Below are 23,269 nucleotides of genomic sequence, written 5' to 3' on the forward strand. Positions count from 1 at the left end.
CATTTCTGACCTGGTCCTCTGGTTCTCGACACGCAGCCCTCCTGACAGCGACTCGGAGAGCGACATCATCTTCGACAACGCTGATGTCAGCAGGGACAGCTTCCTACAGGTCAGTCACATGAACATGGGATTATATTGTCTTGTGTGTTTCTGTCAAGTACGTCATGTGTTTCCCCGCAGGAGGAGCCCAGCAGTAGGAAGGCAGCGGATCCCATAGACAGCTCAGACTCGGAGAAGCCGCTCCTGATAGCGCATTACCTGTACATACAGGTGTGTGACGCCTCCACATGTGACTTCGCAGCAGTTGAACTGTGTTTAATTGTGCTCTTGTGTCTCTTCAGATGGAATACTGTGAGAAAAGCACTTTAAGAGACACGATCGATCAGGGCTTGTATCAGGACGTCAGTCGCCTCTGGAGGCTCTTCCGGGAGATCCTGGACGGTCTGTCCTACATCCATGAACAGGTGAACATGAGCGGTTCTGACGGGAATCAGACTTCTGCTGATGGGACATGTGACGTGTTTTATTTATTTATTTTTTCCTAATTAGGACTTCGATTCAATGGTTAAATTAAATGTTAGTAATCAAAATCATGTTTAATTAATTGAAATCACAAAACTTTTTAACATTTTAACAACAATTTATTTAAAGTTTAACAAAAAATTCATTTTTCAGACCCTATAAAATACGCTTTATTTTTTCCCAAATTCCATTTGAATTTTTCTGGATTCCATTTTCTTCCATTTTAATTTTTCTGGACTCTGATTAAATGGTTAAATTAAATGTTAGCAATAAAAATATAAAATGTCTAATTAATTGAAATCATTAAACTTATACAATTTATTTAAAAATAGATTTTTAGGATCCTATGGAATCCGTTTTATTTTTTTCCCCGTTTTAATTTTTCTGGATTCTGTTTTTTTCCCATTTTTTTATTTTTGATTAAATGGTTAAATTAAATGTTTGTAATCAAAAAGCACATCTAATTAATCGAATTCAAGTAATTTATACAATTTAACAACAATTTATTTCAAGTTTAACAAAAAATAAATGTTTCATGCCCTATAAAATACACTTTATTTTTTCCCAAATTCCATTTTATTTTTTCTGGATTCCATTTTTTTCCTGATTTAATGGTTAAATTAAATGTTAGTAATCAAATATGCCTAATTAATTGAAATAATTAAACTTATACAATTTTTTTTTTTTTTCCAAATTTCATTTTTTCCATTTTAATTTTTTTGGAATCTGTTTTTTTGGATTCTGGACTCTGATTTAATAGTTAAATAATGGTAGAATTTTTCGGACCCTATGAAATGTTTTTTGTTTTTTTCAAATTCTGTTTTAATTTTTCTGGGTTCCGTTTTCTTCCATTTTAATTTTTCTGGACTCTGATTTAATGGTTAAATTAAATGTTAGTAATAAAAAAATGCCTAATTAATTGAAATCATTAAACTTATACAATTTAACAATTTATTAAAGTTTAACAAAAAAATTTTTTAGGGCTGTATGAAATATTCTGTGTTTTCAGTTTTAATTTTTCTGGATTACATTTTAATGGTTTAATTAAATTTTAATAATCAAAAAGCATGTCTAATTAATTGAATTTATAAAACTTAAACAACTTAATAATTTATCTTTTTTTTTTTTACAATAATAGGGCTCTATAAAAATGTTTTTTCAGAATAATTAAATTTTTCTGAATTTATGATTTAATACAGATTTATTTTCAAAAATAGTGATAATCAAATAAAGGGATAAACATTAACAAATTATTTCATCTTTTGAAATGTAATCAAATGAATATTTAAATAATCTTTTTGCAGTTTAATATTCACAAACACTAGTTCATATCACGAGTTCATGAAGTGTACAGCCCCACTTTTGATTTATTAATACAAAAATTCCATTTTCAGGATTGTGTGGTTCTGACAGTAACATAATGTCTGTTTCACAGGGAATGATCCACAGAGACCTGAAGCCTGTCAACATCTTCCTGGACTCTCAGGATCATGTGAAGATCGGAGACTTCGGCCTGGCAACGGATCACCCAGCGAATGTGGTACTGCATGTGTTTGTCACGTGTAGAGACGATCAGATCATAAACAGCGGTTTTGATCGTTTCTGTTAGCGCTGAACAAGTGCATGTTCAGACAGTGCTGTCCATCTTCAGCGTCTCAGGTTTATTCATGAGAGCGTATTGTTTTCTGATGGGCACACGTAACTTACATCAGGTCAATGTGACGCGTCATGTGTGTTTCAGGCTGCGGGTAAACTGGAGGTGGAGGAAAGCAACTCAGGGTTTGTTCCCAAACCAGATCCAACAGGTAATAAAGCCTGATCACATGTGTTTCCTTCCCTTCTGTTCATATCGTCTTTATGAAATGATTTCAGTTAATTAGACGTGCTTTTAGATTACTAACATCTAATTTAACCATTAAATTGGAGTCATTATATATATGCGCATACATATATACAGTTTAAAGCAGAAATATTAGTGTAGTTTTTGTATTCTAATAAATGAAGCCCTGTAATATTCAGTATATTTTCATTTTCATTATTTTTATGTACAACTTTTGTATAGCTGTACTCATATTGTAGTTTGTATTTCCCAGATAACATGACCGGTATGGTCGGCACGGCTCTTTACGTCGGTCCAGAGGTTCAGGGAAACACTAAAGCCACGTACAACCAGGTATTAAAGGTCCTGCGTCTTTTACTCCATTCATGTGTAATGTTCAGACGTCGTCCATTGATGTGTTTGTGTCTCTGTAGAAAGTGGATCTGTTCAGTCTGGGCATCATCTTGTTCGAGATGTCCTACCGACCCATGACCACCGCGTCAGAACGCATATTTGTGCTCAGTCAACTCAGGAAAGTGAGTCTCGTCAGTTTATTTGATGTAAAATGCAGTAAAATTAGTGAAATATTATTACAATTAAAAACAGCTGTTTTCTATGTGAATATATTGTGAAATGTCATTTATTCCTGTGATCAAAGCTGAATTTTTCAGCATATTAGAATGATTTCTGAAGGATCATGTGACACTGAAAATTCAGCTTTCATCACAGGATATAAATTACACTTTACTATATATTCACATATTTTAAATTATAATAATATTTCACAATTTTTTGTGTATTTTTGATCAAATAAATGCAGCAGAAACATTAAAAAACATGTTCAAATGTCTCATCATCACTCGTTCCGTTCTGTTTGTCCTGCAGGAGCCGATTAATTTCCCTGAAGACTTTAATGAGAATGAGAGTGGAATGCAGGTGAACATCATGTGACACATCTGTGTTTGTGCTCTTTCACATCAGCCCTCACGTTATTACCCAGTGTTCCTGTTCCTGCAGATGAAGGTGATCAGCTGGCTGTTGAATCACGATCCGGCGCTGCGCCCGACGGCGGTGGAGCTGCTGAAGAGCGATCTTCTTCCTCCGCCGCAGATGGAGGAGTCGGAGCTCCACGAGGTGCTGCAGCACACCATGGCTAACATCAGCGGGAAAGCCTACCGCACCATGGTCAACCAGCTCTTCTCACAGAACATCTCGCCCGTCATGGACTTCACCTACGACATCGACATCCACAAGGTAGAAGAGCTGAAAACACTGAGCAGAATCTAAAACTTCAAAAGCTGATGATTTAATGGAATAAATGTGAGATCTAAACTCTGAAATAATCTATTAAAGCTGTTCAGGGTGTAGCTGCACGAGTCTGTCCACACCAGCAGGTGGTGCTGTGCTCTTATTTATCTGTGTTTAAACCCCATCGCTCTCTGTTTCTGAACCTGGTTCTGTTCTGCAGGGCAGTTTTCACTTCACCACAGCTAAACTCCAGCAGTACGTGTACGAGACGGTCACCAGGATCTTCAGACGACACGGTGAGGGACACACACGTGCATTGTGGGTCGTGTTTCACCTTCCTCTGCACTCAGATTGACCTCAGACCCATGCTGGAGCACGAATAATGATTTTACATAAAAAGTGGGATTCTGGAAGACATAAAAGCCATAAAACAAAAGTGTATTATTCTGCCTCTAAAATGTGATTAGATGATCTCTCAACTAATGAGTTTAATCCAACTGCATTATTATATTATATTATATTATATTATATTATATTATATTAATAATTTTCACAACATGAATCATATGGGCCTATATTTTATTATTATATTATATTACATTATATTAATGTTATTAATTTTCACAACATTTAAACGCGAATCATATGGGCCTATTTTTTATTATTATATAATATATTATATTATATTATATTATTAATTTTCACAACATTAAAAAACAAATCATATGGGCCTATTTTTTATTATTATATATTATATTATATTATATTATATTATATTATTAATTTTCACAACATTAAAACACAAATCATATGGGCCTATTTTTTATTATTATATTATATTATATTATATTATATTATATTTATATTAATTTTCATAACATTTAAACACTAATCATATGGGCCTATCTTTTATTATATTATATTATTAATTTTCACAATATTAAAACGCGAATCATATGGGCCTATTTTTTATTATTATAATATAATATAATATATTTATATTAATTTTCATAACATTTAAACACTAATCATATGGGCCTATTTTTTATTATTATATTATAATATATGTTTTAATATGTAATGTATTATAATTATTGTATAAATAAATTGTATAAATATTATAAATTGTATAAATATTACTCATTTTTACAGCATTAAAATATAAATCATATGGTCCTATTATTATATTATTATATTCTCATTCAGGTCTATTTTATTATCATTATTATATTATGTTATATATGAATTAATTGTATAAACATGAACTTTCACAGCATTAAAATATATATATATTTATTTATTTATTTATAAAACGACAGAAAACAGGCAAACAAAAGAAAATGAATCGTAATTGTTTTATTACAATTAACCGTCAGCACAGAATTCATGATGATTTTACCACGGTAAAATCACAGTAACGTACTTCCTCTTGTGTTTTACTGCTTTACTAAACCAGACGCAGTTATTACCGTCCAATAATCTGAACAGATCCTCTTCCAGACTGGAAGTGAAGTGCAGAAGTGTCCATCAGTGAAGTGTTTACTCTGTTATTGTTCATGCGGTTCATGTTCATCTGAAGGTGTCGTGGCTTTATTGTCCGTGTAAATGTGGCTCATATGACGGAAATGCCGTCGTCTGTTCGCCGTCGCTCAGGGGTCAAAGGGGATGAAACGCTGCCGTTATGTGTTTATGAGCACAATAAATGTCGGAGGAAAACATGTCTGGTATTGTTTGTGTTTACGGTGAATTATAAAGCTGGAGCTGAAGGGAAGTGAAGATATGTTCTCTAATATCCTGTTAAGACAAACCGTATTTGCAGCATATTTTGTTTTATGCTTGTTTTAGTTTTTTTGTATGGCTGTAAACATCAGAAACCTGAGCTGGAAGAGACTTTGAAACGAAATCTTGCCGAGCTACTCTTAATTTAAAAAACCTCAGTTAAACTCGCCTTCTGCGAAAATAGCTGCTGCACTACAAGACACTGCTTTGATGTGATTTAAAGACACAGTACATACTTGAAAAAGAACTATTACTCTGTGACAGAAACAGTTTAATGTGACAGCGTCAACCCTAACACACATTTACACTAAATATAAGAGATAAAACTGAAAAACTTAAAGATAAACAGTAGTTTTTAACTAAATATTTGGCTGAAAATGTTCTGGACACTACTGAGTGAATCAAATGAATCACTGAATCATTTTCTTTCTAAATGATCCAGTTTGCTAAACTGAATCAACAACACTGGTAACATTTTGCACAAGCAGTTGATTACTACACTACAAAGTATGGAGTGAATCAAATGAGTTGAGTGAATCAAATGAGTCTGTGAATCTTTTTCTTTCTTTCTGAATGATCCAATTTGCAAAACTGAATCATGTTATTAGTTAATCAACAACACTGATTAAAATTTGGCAAAGTAGTTGGATACTACACTACAAATATGGACTTCTGGGAACACTATTGAGTAATGAATCAAATGAATCATTTGATGAGTCTGATTCATTGAAATAAACTTTCTGAATGATTCAATTTGCAAAACTGAATCATGTTGTTGGTTACTCAACAAAATGGTAACATTTTGTAAAAGTAGTTGGATACTGCCTTACAAAGTATGGACTTCTGTGAAGGATCAAGTGAATCGAATCTGTGAATCTTTCTTTTTATATTGACTTTTTTCTTTATATTCTTTTTATATTTTAGATCAGTTTGCTGAACTAAGTCATGTTAGTTAATTAAAAAAACACTGGTACATTTTTTTGCAAAAGTATTTGGCTAAGCAGCTACAGTTCGGACTTCTGGGAACATTGAATAATGAATCATTTGATGAATCTTTTGAAATGTTTTATTGAAATGAACTTTCTAAATTATCAAGTTTGCTAAACGGAATCGTGTTATTAGTTTATCAAAAACATTTTTGCAAAAGTACACTACACTGCTGTATACTACACTACAAAATATGGACTTTTGAGAACACTATTGAGTGAGTCAAATGAATTGCTGAATCACTTTCCGAATGATCCAGTTAGTTAAATGAATCATGTTGTTTGTTAACCAACAACGCTGATTAAAATTTGCAAAGTATTTGGTTGCTATGCCACAAAATATGGACTTCTAGGAACATTATTGAGTGAATCAAATGAATCATTTGATGAGTCTTTTGACCTGGTTCATTGAAATGAACTTTCAGAATGATCTAATTTGCAAAACTGAATCATGTTGTTTGTTACTCAACATCAGTGGTAACATTTCGCAAAAGTAGTTTGGCACGACGATACAAAATACGGACTATGAATATTACTGTGTAATAAATCAAATGAATCATTTGATGAGTCTTTTGAACTGTTTTATTGAAATGAACTTTCAGAATGATCCAGTTTGCGAAACTGAATCATGTTGTTAGTTAACCAACACTGGTAAAATTTTGCAAATGTATTTGGCTACTATACAAAAAAAATATGGACTTCTGTGAACACTATTGACTAATGAATCATTTGAAGAGTCTTTGAACTGGTTCGTTAAGCGAACGTTCTGAATGATCCAGCGTGTGATGTTGTGATGATTGTCCGTCTCTCAGGTGCGGTTCGACTCCAGACGCCGCTGCTCTTGCCCAGGAACAGACGTCTGTATGAAGGATGTGAGACGGCGTGTTTCATGGATCACAGCGGCATGCTGGTGTCTCTGCCGTACGATCTGAGAGTGAGTGTGAATCATTCCCATAAAGACGCTCTCACACACTGTCAACATCCCTCGTGCCAAACCCATGAGTGAGTCAGAATGTAATGGCATAAAAATGGTCTAAATCAACTTTTCAAAGCATTTCTCTCTTTCGTTTTCTCTCATCAGCTGGCGTTTGCCAGATTTGTGGCCAGAAACAACATTTCACATCTTAAAAGGTACTCGTGAATTACTGTCCAACGATTCACAGATGAATTCTGTGTTATGATATTTTAGTCTATTGTTGTATATAGTAGACTGCTGGTCAAAAGTTTGGATTAAGTAAGATTTTTCAATGTTTTTGAGAAGAAGTAGTCTCTTCTGCTCACCGAGGCTGTTTATTTGATCAAAAATACAGTAAAAAAATCTGTAATATTTTTCCAATGTAAATCAGCTGTTTTCTATGTGAATATATAGTAAAGTGTAATTTATTCCTGTGATCAAAGCTGAATTTTCAGCATCATTAGTGTCACATGATCCTTCAGAAATCATTCTAGTATGCTGTTCACATTTCTGTCTGAAGACTGGAGTAATGATGCTGAAAATTCAGCTTTAAATTACAGGAATAAATTACATTTTACTATATATTCGCATATGATTTACATTGGAAAAATATTAGATTTTTTACTGTATTTTTGATCAAAAATCCTAATTATTCCAGACCTTTGAGCACCAGTATACATCAGTGTTTCAGATGTAATCAGTAATCTAATGTGAGCTGGTGTTTGACTGCAGGTACAGCATCGAGCGCGTTTACAGGCCGAGGAAGCTGGATCGGGCTCATCCCAGAGAACTTCTGGAGTGTGCGTTTGACATCGTCATTCCCATCAGCAACAGTCTGATGCCGGAGGCCGAGGCCATTTACACCGTCTCTGAGGTCATACAGGAGTTCAGCGCGCTACAGGTACACCGCAGTGACGTTACCTGAAGTTAAAATAAGAGAGAATGCAGCTGTGGCCGTATCTGAGCAGCGTTTCTCATGTCTGTATGGGCACGTTTGGTTTTAGGACAGGAACTACACCGTCCACCTGAACCACACGAGTCTGCTGAAGGCCGTTCTGCTTCACAGTGGAGTTCCTGAAGATAAACTCACTCAGGCCTCCAACATACTGTGTGACTCCATGGTGAGAAACACCATCACATGTGCCACTGTGACACTACAGCAGGATTCTGGGGTCGGGGTTAATCGCAGTTTCTTTGAAAGTTGGTTTAAAAATCGTTTTCATTATGCTGAGAGTTTGAGTGGAGATATCTGTGTTAAACAGAGGTCGTCTACATGAACAGAGAGATCGTGTTTTTAATGCGAATATGAGTGTGTTATTGCTCTTTTAAGATGTGATGTGTGTGAGCGTGTCTCATTCAGGTTCACCGGGTTCACATGAGCTTCTGCTGTTATGTAACCTAGAATATATTTCTGTCTCTCTCTCTTTCACCTTCACACGCAGAGTGAAAAACTGACTAAGCGCGAAGTGGAAGCCAAATTCTGTAACCTTTCCTTGTCCAACAACAGCGTAAGTCACAGGATTGTCCTTGATTCTCTGAAGCTGTGAACGTTTCTCCATTAATGCACGTCTTTGTGTATAATGTTTTCATACATTGTAATGCATTATATCTCTTCATAAATAATTATAAATGCCTTTTAATATTCACAGACTCCTAATGAAATTGGTTGTTAGTCACGTGTTTTTAATGCATTATCCTTCCTAATGGTGTTCACTGAATAGATAAGCATGTTTACAATTATTCATGAGATCATTAAACGCATTATAAGGTGCATTAAAAGGCGAAAGATAGATCTGTCACAATCACGATTGACTGTCATACAAATAATTGCGATTAATGATTCAGTTTTGTTTTGTTCGTGTCATTTACAGTGCAAGCCTAATGTGTTATTTTTTATATTTAACTTGGAATCATATATAATAATAAAAACTATAATAAAATAGGCCCATATGATTTACATAACTGCTGTGAAAACTGAATAATTTTAATAATTTAATCATATTTAATTTGCTAATAATTTTATTAATTTTTAAATTGTTTATGTAATGAATTATTTAAATATAATATAATGTCATATAATATTAATTTACTAATAATTTTATTAATTTTTTAATTGTTTATATAGTGAATTATTTAAATATAATATAATGTCATATAATATAATATAATTTAATTTACTGATCATTTTTAATTATTTTTTTAATTGTTTATATAATGAATTATTTAAATATGTCATATAATATGTCATATAATATAATATAATTTAATAATATTTAACTTACTAATAATTTTAATAATTTAATGTTTCATTTACTAATAATTTTAATAATTTTTAAATTGGTTATGTAATGAATTATTTAAATATAATATAATGTAATATAACAATATAAAATCATGTAATGTAATAATGTCATAATATAATGTCATATAATATAATATTTAACTTACTAATAATTTTAATAATTTTTAAATTGTTTATATAATGAATTATTTAAATATAACATAATGTCATATAATATAATATAGCATGATATTGATGGCATTTCTATAAACACCTCCATTCAATGGCAATGGAAATTTAAACTGCGCTAATATTGCATTTAACTTAAATAATTGTGATTAGATCAAATAGCCAAGATCAGATGATTAATCCATAATTGTGAGACTTAATTATAAAGACTTCCAGTGTTGAACTCAAATAAAACTGCAGACGTCTCACATGATCAGTGTTGATGTTTGTCTCAGTTACAGACGCTGTACAAGTTCATCGAGCAGAAGGGCGGTTTGCAGGAGCTGCTTCCTCTCATTAACTCGCTCACCAAACAGAAGAGTTCAGCCGTCGCTCAGATGGCCAAACAAGGCCTGAAGGATCTAGAAGAGGTCATCAGCCTCCTCAAGAAGCTGGCTGTTAAACTACAGGTGTGACGGCTCTTTGTTCATTAGCCGAGTGTAAATGAGTGTGATATCAGTTCTCCTCTTCATCTGAGTGTGTCTGTCGTGTGTTTTGTAGGTGGTGGTGAATCTCGGTTTGGTCTATAAGATCCAGCATCACTGTGGCGTCATTTTCCAGTTTGTGGCGTTCATCAGGAAACGGAAACGCACCGTCCCTGACATCTTAGCAGCGGGTGGACGCTACGATCATCTGGTAACACCAACACAAAACCGACCAACATTTAAATCTCTTGATCGAACAAAACTGACCAACGATGACTGGTATGGGCTTTTGTGATTCTCAGATCATGGAGTTTCATGGTCCGACGGGGCCCAGTCCGGTGCCGTCAGCAGTCGGCGCCAGCATCGCTCTGGATAAGATCTGCTCTGCTGTGGCAAATATGGAAGAACCTGTGAGTGTCATGGCGGTGTGATGCCAGACTTTAGTCTCGAGTGTCTGTCATTGGCCGGAATGGTTTCATCACACTGTCTGTCTGTCTGTCTGTCAGCCTCCTGTGAGCTCCTGTGACGTTCTGGTGGTTCCTGTGGGTCAGTCCTCCATGAGCAGAGCCATTAAAGTCATTCAGAAACTCTGGGCGGCCGGAGTCTCATCAGACATCGTCTATGACGTGTCGCAGGTCAGCATTCACATGCTGTGTCATACAGTATTATGAAATTTTGTTTTGATTGGTGAGTCTGCGTTCACATTGTAGAACTGAAGATAAAAACAGTGAAAATCCCCTTGATTTTGCTTATTAGCGCTCAGTTCTGCATGAGACCCGCGTTCCCAGTGTGAGGGATCGGCATCAGTGCTAATGAAGCAGAGAGTCGTTCCTCATGATTACTGCCATCTCTCACATGTGCTGGACCGTTCCAGTGCTTGACTTTACAACACAAACAGGCTCAAATCTCTCTCCACATGCGGCGTGATGAAGGACATGTGGCCAAAAGCTGTGAGATGTTGGATGCGCCGTTAGCAGAGTCCACAAACACAGCGGCGGGTTTTAGAGGTCACAAAAACACGAGGCTGAATCTACAGTGGACGACGACACACAGCTGAACTCAGATCTGATGCGTAATGACACTGTGGTTTAAACTAACGGTTTTAACATAGACCTAAGGTTGGTCTCTTTGTAAAAAGACATTCAGTTACTTTTTATGAATGTTACTTTTAAAAGTAATGTTACAATATTGCGTTACTCCCTAAAAAAAGTAACCAATTACATTACTCCAGTTACTTTTTATGAAAGTTACTTTTAAAAGTAATAAGTAACATGACTGGTTACTTTTTTAGGGAGTAAGGCAATATTGTAACATTACTTTTAAAAGTAAATTTCATAAAAAGTAACTAAGTAATGTAGTTGGTAATTTTTTGGGGGAGTAACAAAATAGTGTAACAGTTACTTTTTATGAAAGTTACTTTTAAAATGAATAATGTGACGTTAATTTTTTAGGGGGTAAGGCAATATTGTAACATTACTTTTAAAAGTAACTTTCATAAAAAATAACTAAGTAACGTGACGTTACTTTTTAGGGAGTAAGGCAATATTGTAACATTACTATTAAAAGTAACTTTCATAAAAAATAACAGATGTAATTGGTTACTTTTTTGGGGAGTAACGCAATATTGTAAGTTACTTTTTTATGAAAGTTACTTTTAAAAGTAATAAGTAATGTGACATTACTTTTTAGGGAATAAGGCAATACTGTGAATACTTTTAAAAGTAACTTTCATAAAAAGTAACTAATGTAATTGGTTACTTTTTTGGGGAGTAACATAATATTTTAACAGTTACTTTTTATGAAAGTTACTTTTAAAAGTAATAAGTAACATGACGTTACTTTTTAGGGAGTAAGGCAATATTGTAACATTACTTTTAAAAGTAACTTTCATAAAAAGTAACTAAGTAATGTAATTGGTTACTTTTTTGGGGAGTAACATAATATTTTAACAGTTACTTTTTATGAAAGTTACTTTTAAAAGTAATAAGTAACATGACGTTACTTTTTAGGGAGTAAGGCAATATTGTAACATTACTTTGAAAGTAACTTTTATACAAAGTAACTAAGTAATGTAATTGGTTACTTTTTTGGGAGTAACTCAATATTGTAACAGTTATTTTTTTATGAAAGTTACTTTTAAAAGTAATAAGTAACATGACTGGTTACTTTTTTAGGGAGTGAGGCAAATTTTGTAACATTACTTTTAAAAGTAACTCATTAAAAGTAACTAAGTAATGCAATCGGTTACTTTTTTAGGGAGTAAGGCAATATTAATCAGCAAACACTCATCAAAAGTAAAAAAAAAAAATACTGTAAAGCAAATGTACTGTACTAAACATTTAATATTTATACAAAATATGCATTTTACAAAATAATTTGGAAATTAAAGCCATAGTTCTAACCAAGTTGTGTTCCAAATTTTGAAGTTGATATCACAAAAACTGAAACATGACACTGCCCACTAGGGGGAGGAGCCAGTTAAAAGGTTTTAAATAACCATTTCCATGATGACACAATGTCTGATTTTAAAGCAGTTTTCACAGGATGTGATACCTGTTTATGATGATTACTAAAATATGTGATAGGGACTAAAGGCAGAAAGAAAGCGTGCCAAGCGTCCTGCTGACAATTCGTTTATAGAAACATTTCTGGCCATTTCTGGTTCTTGGTTGGAGTTTATGAAAGTGTGTTTTTGGGTTTGGATGTCGTTGAACTGTGAGCTGCAGTTTCACAGTCTCAGTTTTGAAAGGTGTGTGTGTGGGTGTGTGTGAGAGATACAGCACAGAGAGACGTCTGTTTTTGACTGAGCCGGATACAGACATCACACTGTGTTCAGGGTTGAATCAGCTTCTCTCACTCACAGACTGGCTGCTTACAGCTTCAGAGGTTCGACATCATTGATGCTTCCCGTGTCAAACCTACACTGGTGTCGCAGTAGTTTATTCTGTCAGTTCCTGCGCTTTTCTTTCTGTCTGTATCCGTCTATGTCTCTCACACACAGCCATACAGAAGAGACATGAACTGTAATGCTGATCTGAATAAAAAAAGTGGCATTATTCTTCAGTAGTTTTGTCTTGTTTTCCAGTACAAATATTTAAACATTTTTAAGGCAAGACACCACATATACAGTACCTGTCAAAAGTTTGGAAATATTACAAATAGTTAAATCCCTCATGATTTTCACTGGGCGGCTCTTGGGCAGAATAAGCTTTATCGATCATCAAAACACAATGACTACACAATAGTTTTGACACACTCTTATGAATGCAGACAGATATGTGTGTGTAAATGTGTGTTTTTGTGCCACAGTCACAGGAAGCTCTTCTGGAACATTGCAGACAAGCTGGAATCACATTCATGGTCCTCGTGTCCGATAAAGAAGGAAATTACCTGAAGGTAAATCACATCAACACCTGCACTAGAGTTTGAAGAGACAATATTCAGAAATATTGTAGATTTGACTGCACTGACACTGTCAGATGAATGTTGCAACATTGACACTGTTATTGAACTGAATTGAATCAACATTGAAAATTTGTTTCATAATTGATGAGTTTGTAACATTGACTGTTATTGAACTGAATTGATCAGAATAATGCCTCTGTTGTCCTCTGTAGAGCTGCTTCACAGCTGAAGTTGAATCAGTTTAACATTTGATGAATTTTACAACAGTAACACTGCCAGTTTATTAATGTAAAGCTGCTTTAAAACGATCTGTATTGTATAAAGTGCTGTAGAAATAATAAAGTGCAGTGATTGGACTGGCTCTCTTCTCTTCACATCAGGTGAAGTCTTTCGAGAAAGACCGTCAGTCGGAGAAGAGGATTCCCGAGTCGGACCTGGTTGATCACTTCATTCAAAAGAGCCGGACCAAACTCTCCGATGAGAGAAACAGGTGACAGACGCCGACCTTTACAGCTGTAAACCAAACTAAATAGGTCATGAAAACATGTTTCCTTGTTCCCTGTATAGTTTACAACATTAATTGAGAAAGATTTTTTTCCTTGAGAAAATCTGACATGTACTGTACCTGATGATATATATATATATCCAAGTGAATCAATATGGAATCAGTTTGAATCGAGATCAGAATTGAATCAAATTGCAAGCTTGTGAATCGAAATCAAATTCATTTCTGAAATCTGTGTCAACCATGTTTCAGAGTCCAGAGGAAACATCTAATGCTTTTCTTTCTTTTTCTCTCATATTTGCCCATCAGAGAGATTTCTGAGAGCGCTTCTCTCCAGAATCCAAAGGGATCATCGCAGGGAAACTCAGGTACACTTGCAGAACTTTTCCTGCCCCTTAGAAAGGAAAATATATTATAGAATGTAATATACTCTTATCACAAGTCTTTTTCATGTTGGTTTTTAAGACTGTTTTGCAAGTTACTGAGCAGTAACCCTGTTTACTTATTTAATTTTTTTTGTTTTTGTTGTTATTATTATTGATTTTCAATTTTCAGTGTCAATTGCTTGTTCTTGTCCTTAGAGCACATCGAACTGCTTTGATTTGTTTAGAAAAGTGCTATATAAATAAATGTAATGAATTTTAATGAAATTTAAGTGGGTCGGTTGGTGGGTTGAGTTTGTTTGGTTTAGTTTGGGTTGGTGGGTGAGTGAGTGGGTGGGTTGTTTGGTTTGGTTTGGTTTGGTTTGGTTTGGTTTGGTTTGGTTTGGTTTGGTTTGGTTGGGTGGGTGGGTTGGTGGTTAGGTTTGGTTTGGGTGGGTGGGTGGGTTGGTGGTTAGGTTTGGTTCGGGTGGGTGGGTGGGTTGGTGGTTAGGTTTGGTTTGGGTTGGTTGATTGGTGGGTTGGTGTTTTGGTTGGTTGGTGGGGTTGGTGGTTTGGTTGGTGGGGTTGGTGGTTTGGTTGGTTGGTGGTTGGTTGGTGGTTGGTTGGTTGGTTGGTGGTTGGTGGGTGGGTGGGTGGCAGGGTTGATTTGTTGGTTGGTTGGTGGGGTTGGTGATTTGGTTGGTTGGTTGGTTGGTGGTGGGTGGGTTGGTTGGTTGGTTGGTTTGGTTGGTGATTGGTTGATTGGTTTGTTGGTTGGTGGGGTTGGTGATTTGGTTGGTTGGTTGGTTGGGATGGTGGTTTGGTTGGTTGGTTGGTGGGGTTGGTGATTTGGTGGGTGGGTTGGTTGGTTTGGTTGGTGGTTGGTTGGTTGGTTGGTGGGGTTGGTGATTTGGTTGGTGGGTGGGTTGGTTGGTTGGGATGGTGGTTTGGTTGGTTGGTTGGTTGGTGGGGTTAGTGATTTGGTGGGTGGGTGGGTAGGTGGGTGGGTTGGTTGGTGATTGGTTGGTTGGTTGATTGGTTTGTTGGTTGGTGGGTGGGTGGGTTGGTTGGTTGGTTGGTTGGTTGGGATGGTGGTTTGGTTGGTGGGTGGGTGGGTGGGTGGGTTGGTTGGGATGGTGGGTGGGTTGGTTGGTTGATTGGTTTGTTGGTTGGTTGGTGGGGTTGGTGATTTGGTTGGTTGGTTGGTGGGTTGGTTTGGGTTGGTTTTGTTGGTTGGTTGGTGGGTTGGGTGATTTGGTTGGTTGGTTGGTGATTTGGTTTGGGTTGGTTTTGTTGGTTGGTGGGTTGGTTGGTGGGTTGGGTGGTTGGTTTGTTGGTTGGGTTGTTTGGTTGGTGGGGTTTGGTTGGGTGAGTTGGTTTGGTTGGTGTAATACAACAAATTCTTTTATGTTTGTTATTAAAAATAAGAACAAAGATGCAAATTACAAACAATAGGACAGATACAATATAAGAAAGGTAGAAAGTTAATTTTTTAGCTACAGTATAATCATAATCAAATGTAAAAAAACTCTGCATAGTCTTCACTGTATGAATTCATCATATCATTATTCAGCTCAATTCAGTTCAGTGTTGATTCAGTTCAGTTCAATAACTGTGTACAGTCCAACAATCATGAAACTAATTCAATTCAGCCATAAGCAGCTCTACAGAAGACATTAATGTCATTTTACAGCTCAATTCAGTTCAACATTAATTCAGTTTGAATCAATATCATTGTACAATGCCGGAAAATCCAAGTATATTACTGTAATGTGTACTCTCATGGCTTACTGCTTTATCAATTCATTAAAAAACATTATTAAGGCACACAGTGATTGACTGTTACGTTTAAAACCTCAATAGACGTTAAATGAATCTAAAGTGTCTCCAGCAGATGTTTGAATGAAGCCTCATGTTTTCATCTTCTCGTGTGTTTGGTGTCCGTCAGGTCTGTCTGAGTCCCACGGGAGCAACGCCGGCATGTCCATGAACGTGAACCTCGTGACGCCTGAGAAAATCTCCGGCAGCTCCCGCCGGAGATACGAGACGCAGGTCTGCACAGGCTTTGGCCAGTGATCTCACATCTGACATCATGGAAAACATGTTTTCTTCCTCATCTTGTGCCTTTAAGGCCTGTAGAGAATATACGTTCCCCTCACAATCACGCACGCTTGTTTATTTAATGAATTTCCCCTTAATCCACAATCCCAGTGTTGCCTTTTGACAAACTTCCCTTTGACGTTTTCACACTCCATCAAGCTATCAAACACGGAGAAAGTCTTGAATCAGTGCCCCATGAGAAGCGTCCTGTGCTCATTTCAGCTCAACTGCCGTTTAATTCAGCGTGTGTAAGTCCTCAGGACAGCGGTGACGCCCTTCTGATGAAATAATGACTCAGACCCTGTCTAGTGATGAGTCAGCGAACGTGAACCCCTGCCATCCTGCGCTCAACTTTATTATACTGCTGGTCAAAAGTGTGGAATAATTAATATTTTTAATGTTTTTTGAAATAAGTCTTTTCTACTCAACAATGCTTCGTTTATTTAATCAAAAATACATTAAAATATTATTACAATGTAAATCAGCTGTTTTCTATGTGAATATATAGTAAAGTGTAATTTATTCCTGTGATCAAAGCTGAATTTTCAGCATCATTACTCCAGTCTTCAGTGTCACATGATCCTTCAGAAATCATTCTGATATGATGATTTGATGATCAAGAAACATTTATGATTATTATCAATGTTGAAAACAGTCATGCTGCTTCTTTTTTATGTTTTAAATAATCTTTCTATTCATCAAATAATCCTGAAAAATAAAATGTATGATGATTTCCACAAAATATGAAGCAGCACAACTGTTTTCAACACTGATAATAATCATAAATGTTTCCAAACTTTTGACCGCCAGCGTACATATGAGGAAAAGCCTTTTGTTTTCTGAGCGTTTGCTTTATGAACATGATCTGATGCTGTCTTTCAGATTCAGACGCGACTGCAGAATCTGAGCAGCCATTTACAGAACAAGAGCAGCGACATCGAAGTGTTGGCTGTAAGTACATGATGTCATTTCCTGCTTTCAGATCAACACATTTACACTGATGCATTTGGCTGATGCTTTTGTCTAAAGCAACTTACTTTGCATTCGAGATTTACATTAGTGGTCGAGCAATATATGGCAATATCGGCATATTTAAATGATCGGCAGGTTTTTCCTGTTTGGATGATAAGTGGCAAAAGCTTTTATTTTGAAAGCGACGGGACATTTATTTTGACAGCAGCAAGAGCAGAGGCACGTGAGTGCAGATCTGAGCATAATCTTTAAATCCTTGATTTCAAACTATAATGTGCTATATCTGTTTAGACGCTATCCCATGTATACACACACACACACACACACACACACACATGCTAGATTCTCCAAGTGAAGCGTAAACAGTAAAAGGAGGGGAGCGCTTGTCAGCGAGATTTACATCGCTTGCATATTTAGTTAATTAGTGGTTATGTGGGAATATAGTGGTTTGGTGTTGCTCTCTGTTATTACAGTTTGCAAAACTCCCTTTAACCCTGAGTCACGGGTTCAGATGTCACTGTAGATCACAGCAGGATCTCAAGTTCAGGAAGTAGAAGCAGCAGAAGCTTTACAGACGGACTGATCAACATCGACTACAGAAACCGAATCATGCACTTACTGTATATCAGGCTTTCTGGGAACTGAAAAGGTCTTAATTCAGCCTTCCACGAATTAAGGTCATGTGCTTCCTCAGTATTTCTGTCTTGTTTTCCAGTAAAAATACATCAAGATACATTTACTGGAGACGCAAAAGTAGTGTCTTGTTTTCTTAGAAATTGAACAAAATTGACTTTATGATTAAAACAGGAACAAATATATGTCAATAATATGGTATGAAAGCTTGTTTTCTCTTTGAATTGAGAATATTTTTCTGACCCCATTGGTTTGTACTAGAAAACAAGACTGAGGAAGGTACAGTAAAAGTTATGTCCATATGTCCAGAGCTATTCAAGCTATTTTTCTTTGTAAAATGAATCAAAAACGAATTGAAATGCTTTGAAGTGTTGGTAATTCATTGTGTGCTTTACACAACATATTGACGTAATTTATTCCTCAAAAATGTCTTAAAGTCTTAAAATGACCTTCATAAAACCTGCAGAAACCCTGATAATGAAAACAATGGTCCTTCGGTGGCACTTTCACCCTGTTAACGCACATTTTGAGCACTTCCTGTTGACTGGTATGCTGTGTTTACATTGTACCACGTCCGTCTGCGCTGTTCTTCAGATAAGACCCCATTGTGTCTGTAGAAGTGACCTTCACAATCTCTCCTGTCGCATTCCTCCGCAGGTCGATCTGCCCAAGGAAACACTCATCAACTTCCTGTCCCTCGAGGTTTGTGCCGCCCGCTATTATTATGAGCTATTTTCAGTAAATAGAAGGCATTCCAGTGGAAAACTGCGGAAGAGGGGGATCCTGTGTGCTGACAGCAGGACGCAGGCTTTCCTCGTGATGAGGGAAACCCTCTCCTCCAGAATGGGAAGAACAGCCTGTTCGTGTTTAAAGAGGAACAAACATGACGTTACTGAGAATGATGGGAGATTTCACACTAAAGCAGACCTTTAGTTGTTCAACAGTTCAGCAGTGTGACAAAAACACTCGTGCAGGTTATTTTAGTGTCACTGAGAAACTATTAGTTTTTTTTTTTATTTTAATTTTAGTTGTTAAAATGTTTTTGTCATTTTTACTAGTTATTGGATTTATTTTGAGTTATTTTAGTGCATCAAGTTAAATTAAATAAAACAAGTTTACTTTTTTATTATATATTTTATTTTAGTTAATGTTTATTTCAAGTAATGATGTTTTTAAATGGTTTTAGTAATTTTAGTGCATCAAGTTAAACTAAATGAAATTGATAAATGTTTCCTTGGCAAATAGCCGAAATAAAATAAGTAAAAAAAATTAACTTAAGTTTTTTTTTGTTTTTTTTTTAAGTTTTTCCAATTTTCAGTTTTTCAAAATTCAGTTTTTCCAATTTTCAGTTTTTCAAAATTCAGTTTTTCAAATTTCAGTTTTTCAAAATTTTCAGTTTTTCAAATATCTGTTCTTCAAATTTTCAGTTTTAGTTATTTTAATACATCAAGTTAAACTAATACTTCGCAAATAGCTGAAATAAAATAAGTAAAACCAATTTTACTTAAAGGTTTTTTTTAGTTTTTCAAATTTTCTGTTTTTCAAATTTCAGCTTTTCAAATTTTGTTTTTTCCAAATTTTCAGTTTTTCAAATGTTTTTCAAATTCAGTTTTTTCAGTTTGTTATTTTAATACATCATTAAACTAAATGAAAGTGATAAATGTTGCCTTCGCAAATAGCTGAAATAAGTAAAAAAAATTAGTTTTTTTTTTTTTTTCAAATTTTCTGTTTTTCAATTTTTAGTTTTTCAAAATTTTTCAGTTTTTCAAATTTTCAGTTTTTCAAGTTAAACTAAATGAAAGTGATAAATGTTGCCTTCGCAAATAGCTGAAATAAGTTAAAAAAATTAGTTTTTTTTTTCTTTCAAATTTTTAGTTTTTCAAATTTTGTTTTTCACATTTTAGTTTTTCAATTTTCAGTTTTTCAAAAAATTTTTTTTTTTTTTTCAAATTTTCAGTTTTTCAAATTTTCAGTTTTTCAAATTAAACTAAATTGATAAATGTTGTCTTAGCAAATAGCTGAAATAAAATAAGTTTAAAAAAATTATATTTTATTTATTTCAGTTAATGTTTGTTTTATTTTAAGTAGTGAAAATGTTTAAGGTTTTAGTTGTTTAATAACCCTGCACTCAAACCACACACTGATTCTGGATGAATTTAACACACATTATGATCAAAGATGACTCCTCGTTCTTCAGTGTTTAACTCTGTTTTCTTCCTCAGTTTGACGGTGAGGAGCAGTTCAACATCAGCGTGAAGACGCTTCTCTCTCGACTGCCCAAACAGCGCTACCTCAAATGCATCTGTGAACAGATTCACCACTTCAAAATCTACAAAAGGTACAGGCCGCTTTTCCAGCGAGTAAAAGTCCATTCACATCAAAAATGATAACTGTCATGATTACCACATTATCTACAGTATCAGATAATAACGTTCTGTTTATTCCAAGTGTGTGGAGTCACTTTCAGAACGATTTTTTTCAGCTGATGAACAAAAAAACAAAAGAAAATCCATCCTGCTTTAAAATGATCATTCATGTCATCATTTACTCTCACTAATGTCATTCCAAACCTGTTTCTGATGAACATAAAAGAAGATATTTTGATGAATGTTGGTTACTAAACCAAACTGAAACTGCCAACATTCTTCAAAATATCTTCTTTAAAACAGGCGCAGAAGTTTGGAACGACATGAGGGTGATTAAATGATGACAGAATGATCATGTTTAGGTGAACTAACCCTTTAACCCTTTAACCCTCTGGTGCTCTTCAGTCATTTTTGACTGAAAAATTGGACGTGATTCGAAAAGGTTCGAAAACAAAAAATAGTCACACTTGAATGGGAATGAATGCGAGACAGATTTCATCTAGTGGAAGCGTTTGGTACTGCGGCCAAACAAAATCTTACTGAAAGCTCGTTTTTTGAGATATCAAGCTAAAATGTGGAACACATGTTTTGATTTATGGCTGTGATTTTCTTGTAGTTTTAGAGTAAAATATGTTTTGGAAAATATGTATTTCATATAAAAATTAAATCGTATTTTTGTGCATTTTTCATAACAATAAACGTAAAATTCTATAACTTATAAGTTTTATTTTTTCACTTCAGCAATAATCTGCCATGTGTCTTCTTTAAAAAGACACTAAACTTCAGTGTGTGCTCCAAACCATTCAAGATTTATCACCGTTTAAGTTGGAAATTTAATTTCAGGTCCATGTTCAAAAAGTGAATAAATAGATTTTAATAAATCTCTTAATAAAATCCCTTAAAAATACAAAATATGAAATGAAAAAACAATATTGAACTAAAATATACTACATTCATTTCACTGAAATAATAATAATAAACAAAATCTGTTATTTCTGACCATCTCAAAGAGGGTTAAAGGAGGATGGATTCTGATCGGATTTATCAGGTGCAAAAATCGTTCTGAAAAGCGATTCCAGTGATATCGTTCTCTGTGTTGTTATCATTATAGTTGTGATGTGGACTTACCTATTCTCTTATAGAGCCATTTTTAAAACTCTATCATTATAGGTCTTCTTGGTGTAAATGGGATTATCAGTGTCACATGATGAAACCGCACACATCATATTGAATCTCGAATGATTCGAGTGAATCAGTTGTGTTCAAAATCTGTTCACTGATTCATTTGAAAATGCCTCTTTCTTGGTAGTGAAATACATAAAAGCTGCTGTTCGTCACAATATTTTTCGACTCTTTAATATAAATGAGGCTATTTCTGTTAGTTATACATGTATTATGATGAATGTTGGTAACCAGTTTCCATTCCCAGTGACTTCCTTTGTATGTCTGTTTTTGTCCGTACAGTGGAACATCTTCTTTTCAAGTAAAAAGTAAATAATTATCTTACATTTTTTTGGTGAACTATTGCTTTAATGCTATAAATACACTGTTCTGATTGTAAAAATACATTATATCATTTGAGTTTCTGTGTTTATAAAGATATTGTCACCTTTTTCTCGGTGTAGCTAACGGTTTTCCAAGGTTATCTGGACTGTAGTTTAACTCCTATAAATTACGAGCAGCTTTTATCTTGGAAAACTGCTGTTGTAAAGTATGTTTTGTGGGGTCTCCTCACAGACACGCTTGTTAATCTGACCGGGCCGTGTTTCAAAAGCCGCTCACGTTTCCAGAAGCTTTTATTAAGAATCATAAAACCTGATCCAAACGATGAAGCTCTTTAAAGGCTCGTTCTTCTGTTCTCTCACGGAGCTGAAAACATCTGTGATCGACTCCTCGAATCATGCATTCAAGTCTTTAACTAACATTTTTCTTGTAATTCTTTGGAGAAACGGATATGACTTCCCTGTGTTTGGGAGCTTTAGGATCTTCTTGGATTCTCTAAAGGGTTGTTTCTAATTTCCTCATGAGCTTTTCTTGATTTTTGTGTTTATTAATATCTGAAACAATCCAGTAAATATTTAACATTTGGGGATTTAGCACAAGGTTTTCCTCATTTTAAGACATTCTTTAAAAAAAAAAAAATTGAATTCTGCTCAAGTTAGAAAATAAGAATATTCCTATTAATATTGAACCTGGTGTGTGTTTGTGTTTCAGGGTCGCTGTGGTCGTTCTTTACAGCTACAGAGACGATTATTACAAGATCCTCCTCTGATCTCTGCTTTCACTGCCCCGTAGAAACGAAACGAACGGTTATGACGTCTGCAGTCAGACGAACGTGTTTTTGTACGGCGGATTCGATGCCAAAGGCTGATTGAAGGGTCCAGTAATCAATCATGTTATTGACGATTCCTGTGATGAAATCACACACAAAATACTGTACAGTCCAGAACTGAAAAAAAATAAAATATTTTCCCATATCACGTTGTCTTGATGTTTTTTAACATGCACAAGGTGATGTACTTTAGCATCTAAAACGACAGCTCTTTTGAGCGCAGAATAAATTCTCATTTTATTTCACAATACACTGTTTCAAAGCAGTATATTTGTTTATAATACCTTAACATCTTACAGTCACATTGATGAGTTTAGAGCTGGACGATAACGAGTCAAAGACAGTTAGATG

At 35.0% G+C, this 23,269-nt stretch overlaps 1 protein-coding gene across 1 annotated transcript in view; it reads left to right on the forward strand.

The window, feature by feature from the left end:
• eif2ak4 (eukaryotic translation initiation factor 2 alpha kinase 4) overlaps positions 1–23,063 on the forward strand; it is a 34,180-nt gene extending 11,117 nt beyond the window's left edge. The window contains exons 13-39 of the mRNA XM_051867768.1: positions 37–109; positions 181–270; positions 342–464; positions 1,958–2,062; positions 2,264–2,327; positions 2,616–2,695; positions 2,776–2,877; positions 3,227–3,277; positions 3,359–3,595; positions 3,810–3,885; positions 7,167–7,288; positions 7,436–7,485; positions 8,042–8,210; positions 8,314–8,430; positions 8,752–8,817; positions 10,055–10,228; positions 10,320–10,454; positions 10,546–10,653; positions 10,750–10,878; positions 13,553–13,639; positions 14,029–14,138; positions 14,463–14,521; positions 16,464–16,567; positions 17,498–17,566; positions 18,878–18,922; positions 20,443–20,558; positions 22,801–23,063. Of these exons, the coding sequence (XP_051723728.1) occupies positions 37–109; positions 181–270; positions 342–464; positions 1,958–2,062; positions 2,264–2,327; positions 2,616–2,695; positions 2,776–2,877; positions 3,227–3,277; positions 3,359–3,595; positions 3,810–3,885; positions 7,167–7,288; positions 7,436–7,485; positions 8,042–8,210; positions 8,314–8,430; positions 8,752–8,817; positions 10,055–10,228; positions 10,320–10,454; positions 10,546–10,653; positions 10,750–10,878; positions 13,553–13,639; positions 14,029–14,138; positions 14,463–14,521; positions 16,464–16,567; positions 17,498–17,566; positions 18,878–18,922; positions 20,443–20,558; positions 22,801–22,858 (2,719 nt within the window). The 3' untranslated portion in view covers positions 22,859–23,063. The remainder of the gene's footprint in view (positions 1–36; positions 110–180; positions 271–341; positions 465–1,957; positions 2,063–2,263; positions 2,328–2,615; positions 2,696–2,775; positions 2,878–3,226; positions 3,278–3,358; positions 3,596–3,809; positions 3,886–7,166; positions 7,289–7,435; positions 7,486–8,041; positions 8,211–8,313; positions 8,431–8,751; positions 8,818–10,054; positions 10,229–10,319; positions 10,455–10,545; positions 10,654–10,749; positions 10,879–13,552; positions 13,640–14,028; positions 14,139–14,462; positions 14,522–16,463; positions 16,568–17,497; positions 17,567–18,877; positions 18,923–20,442; positions 20,559–22,800) is intronic.
• Positions 23,064–23,269: the final 206 nt, after the last annotated feature.

The sequence above is a fragment of the Ctenopharyngodon idella genome, chromosome 17 (genome assembly GCF_019924925.1).
Source record: "Ctenopharyngodon idella isolate HZGC_01 chromosome 17, HZGC01, whole genome shotgun sequence".
Taxonomy (NCBI): Eukaryota; Metazoa; Chordata; class Actinopteri; order Cypriniformes; family Xenocyprididae; genus Ctenopharyngodon; species Ctenopharyngodon idella.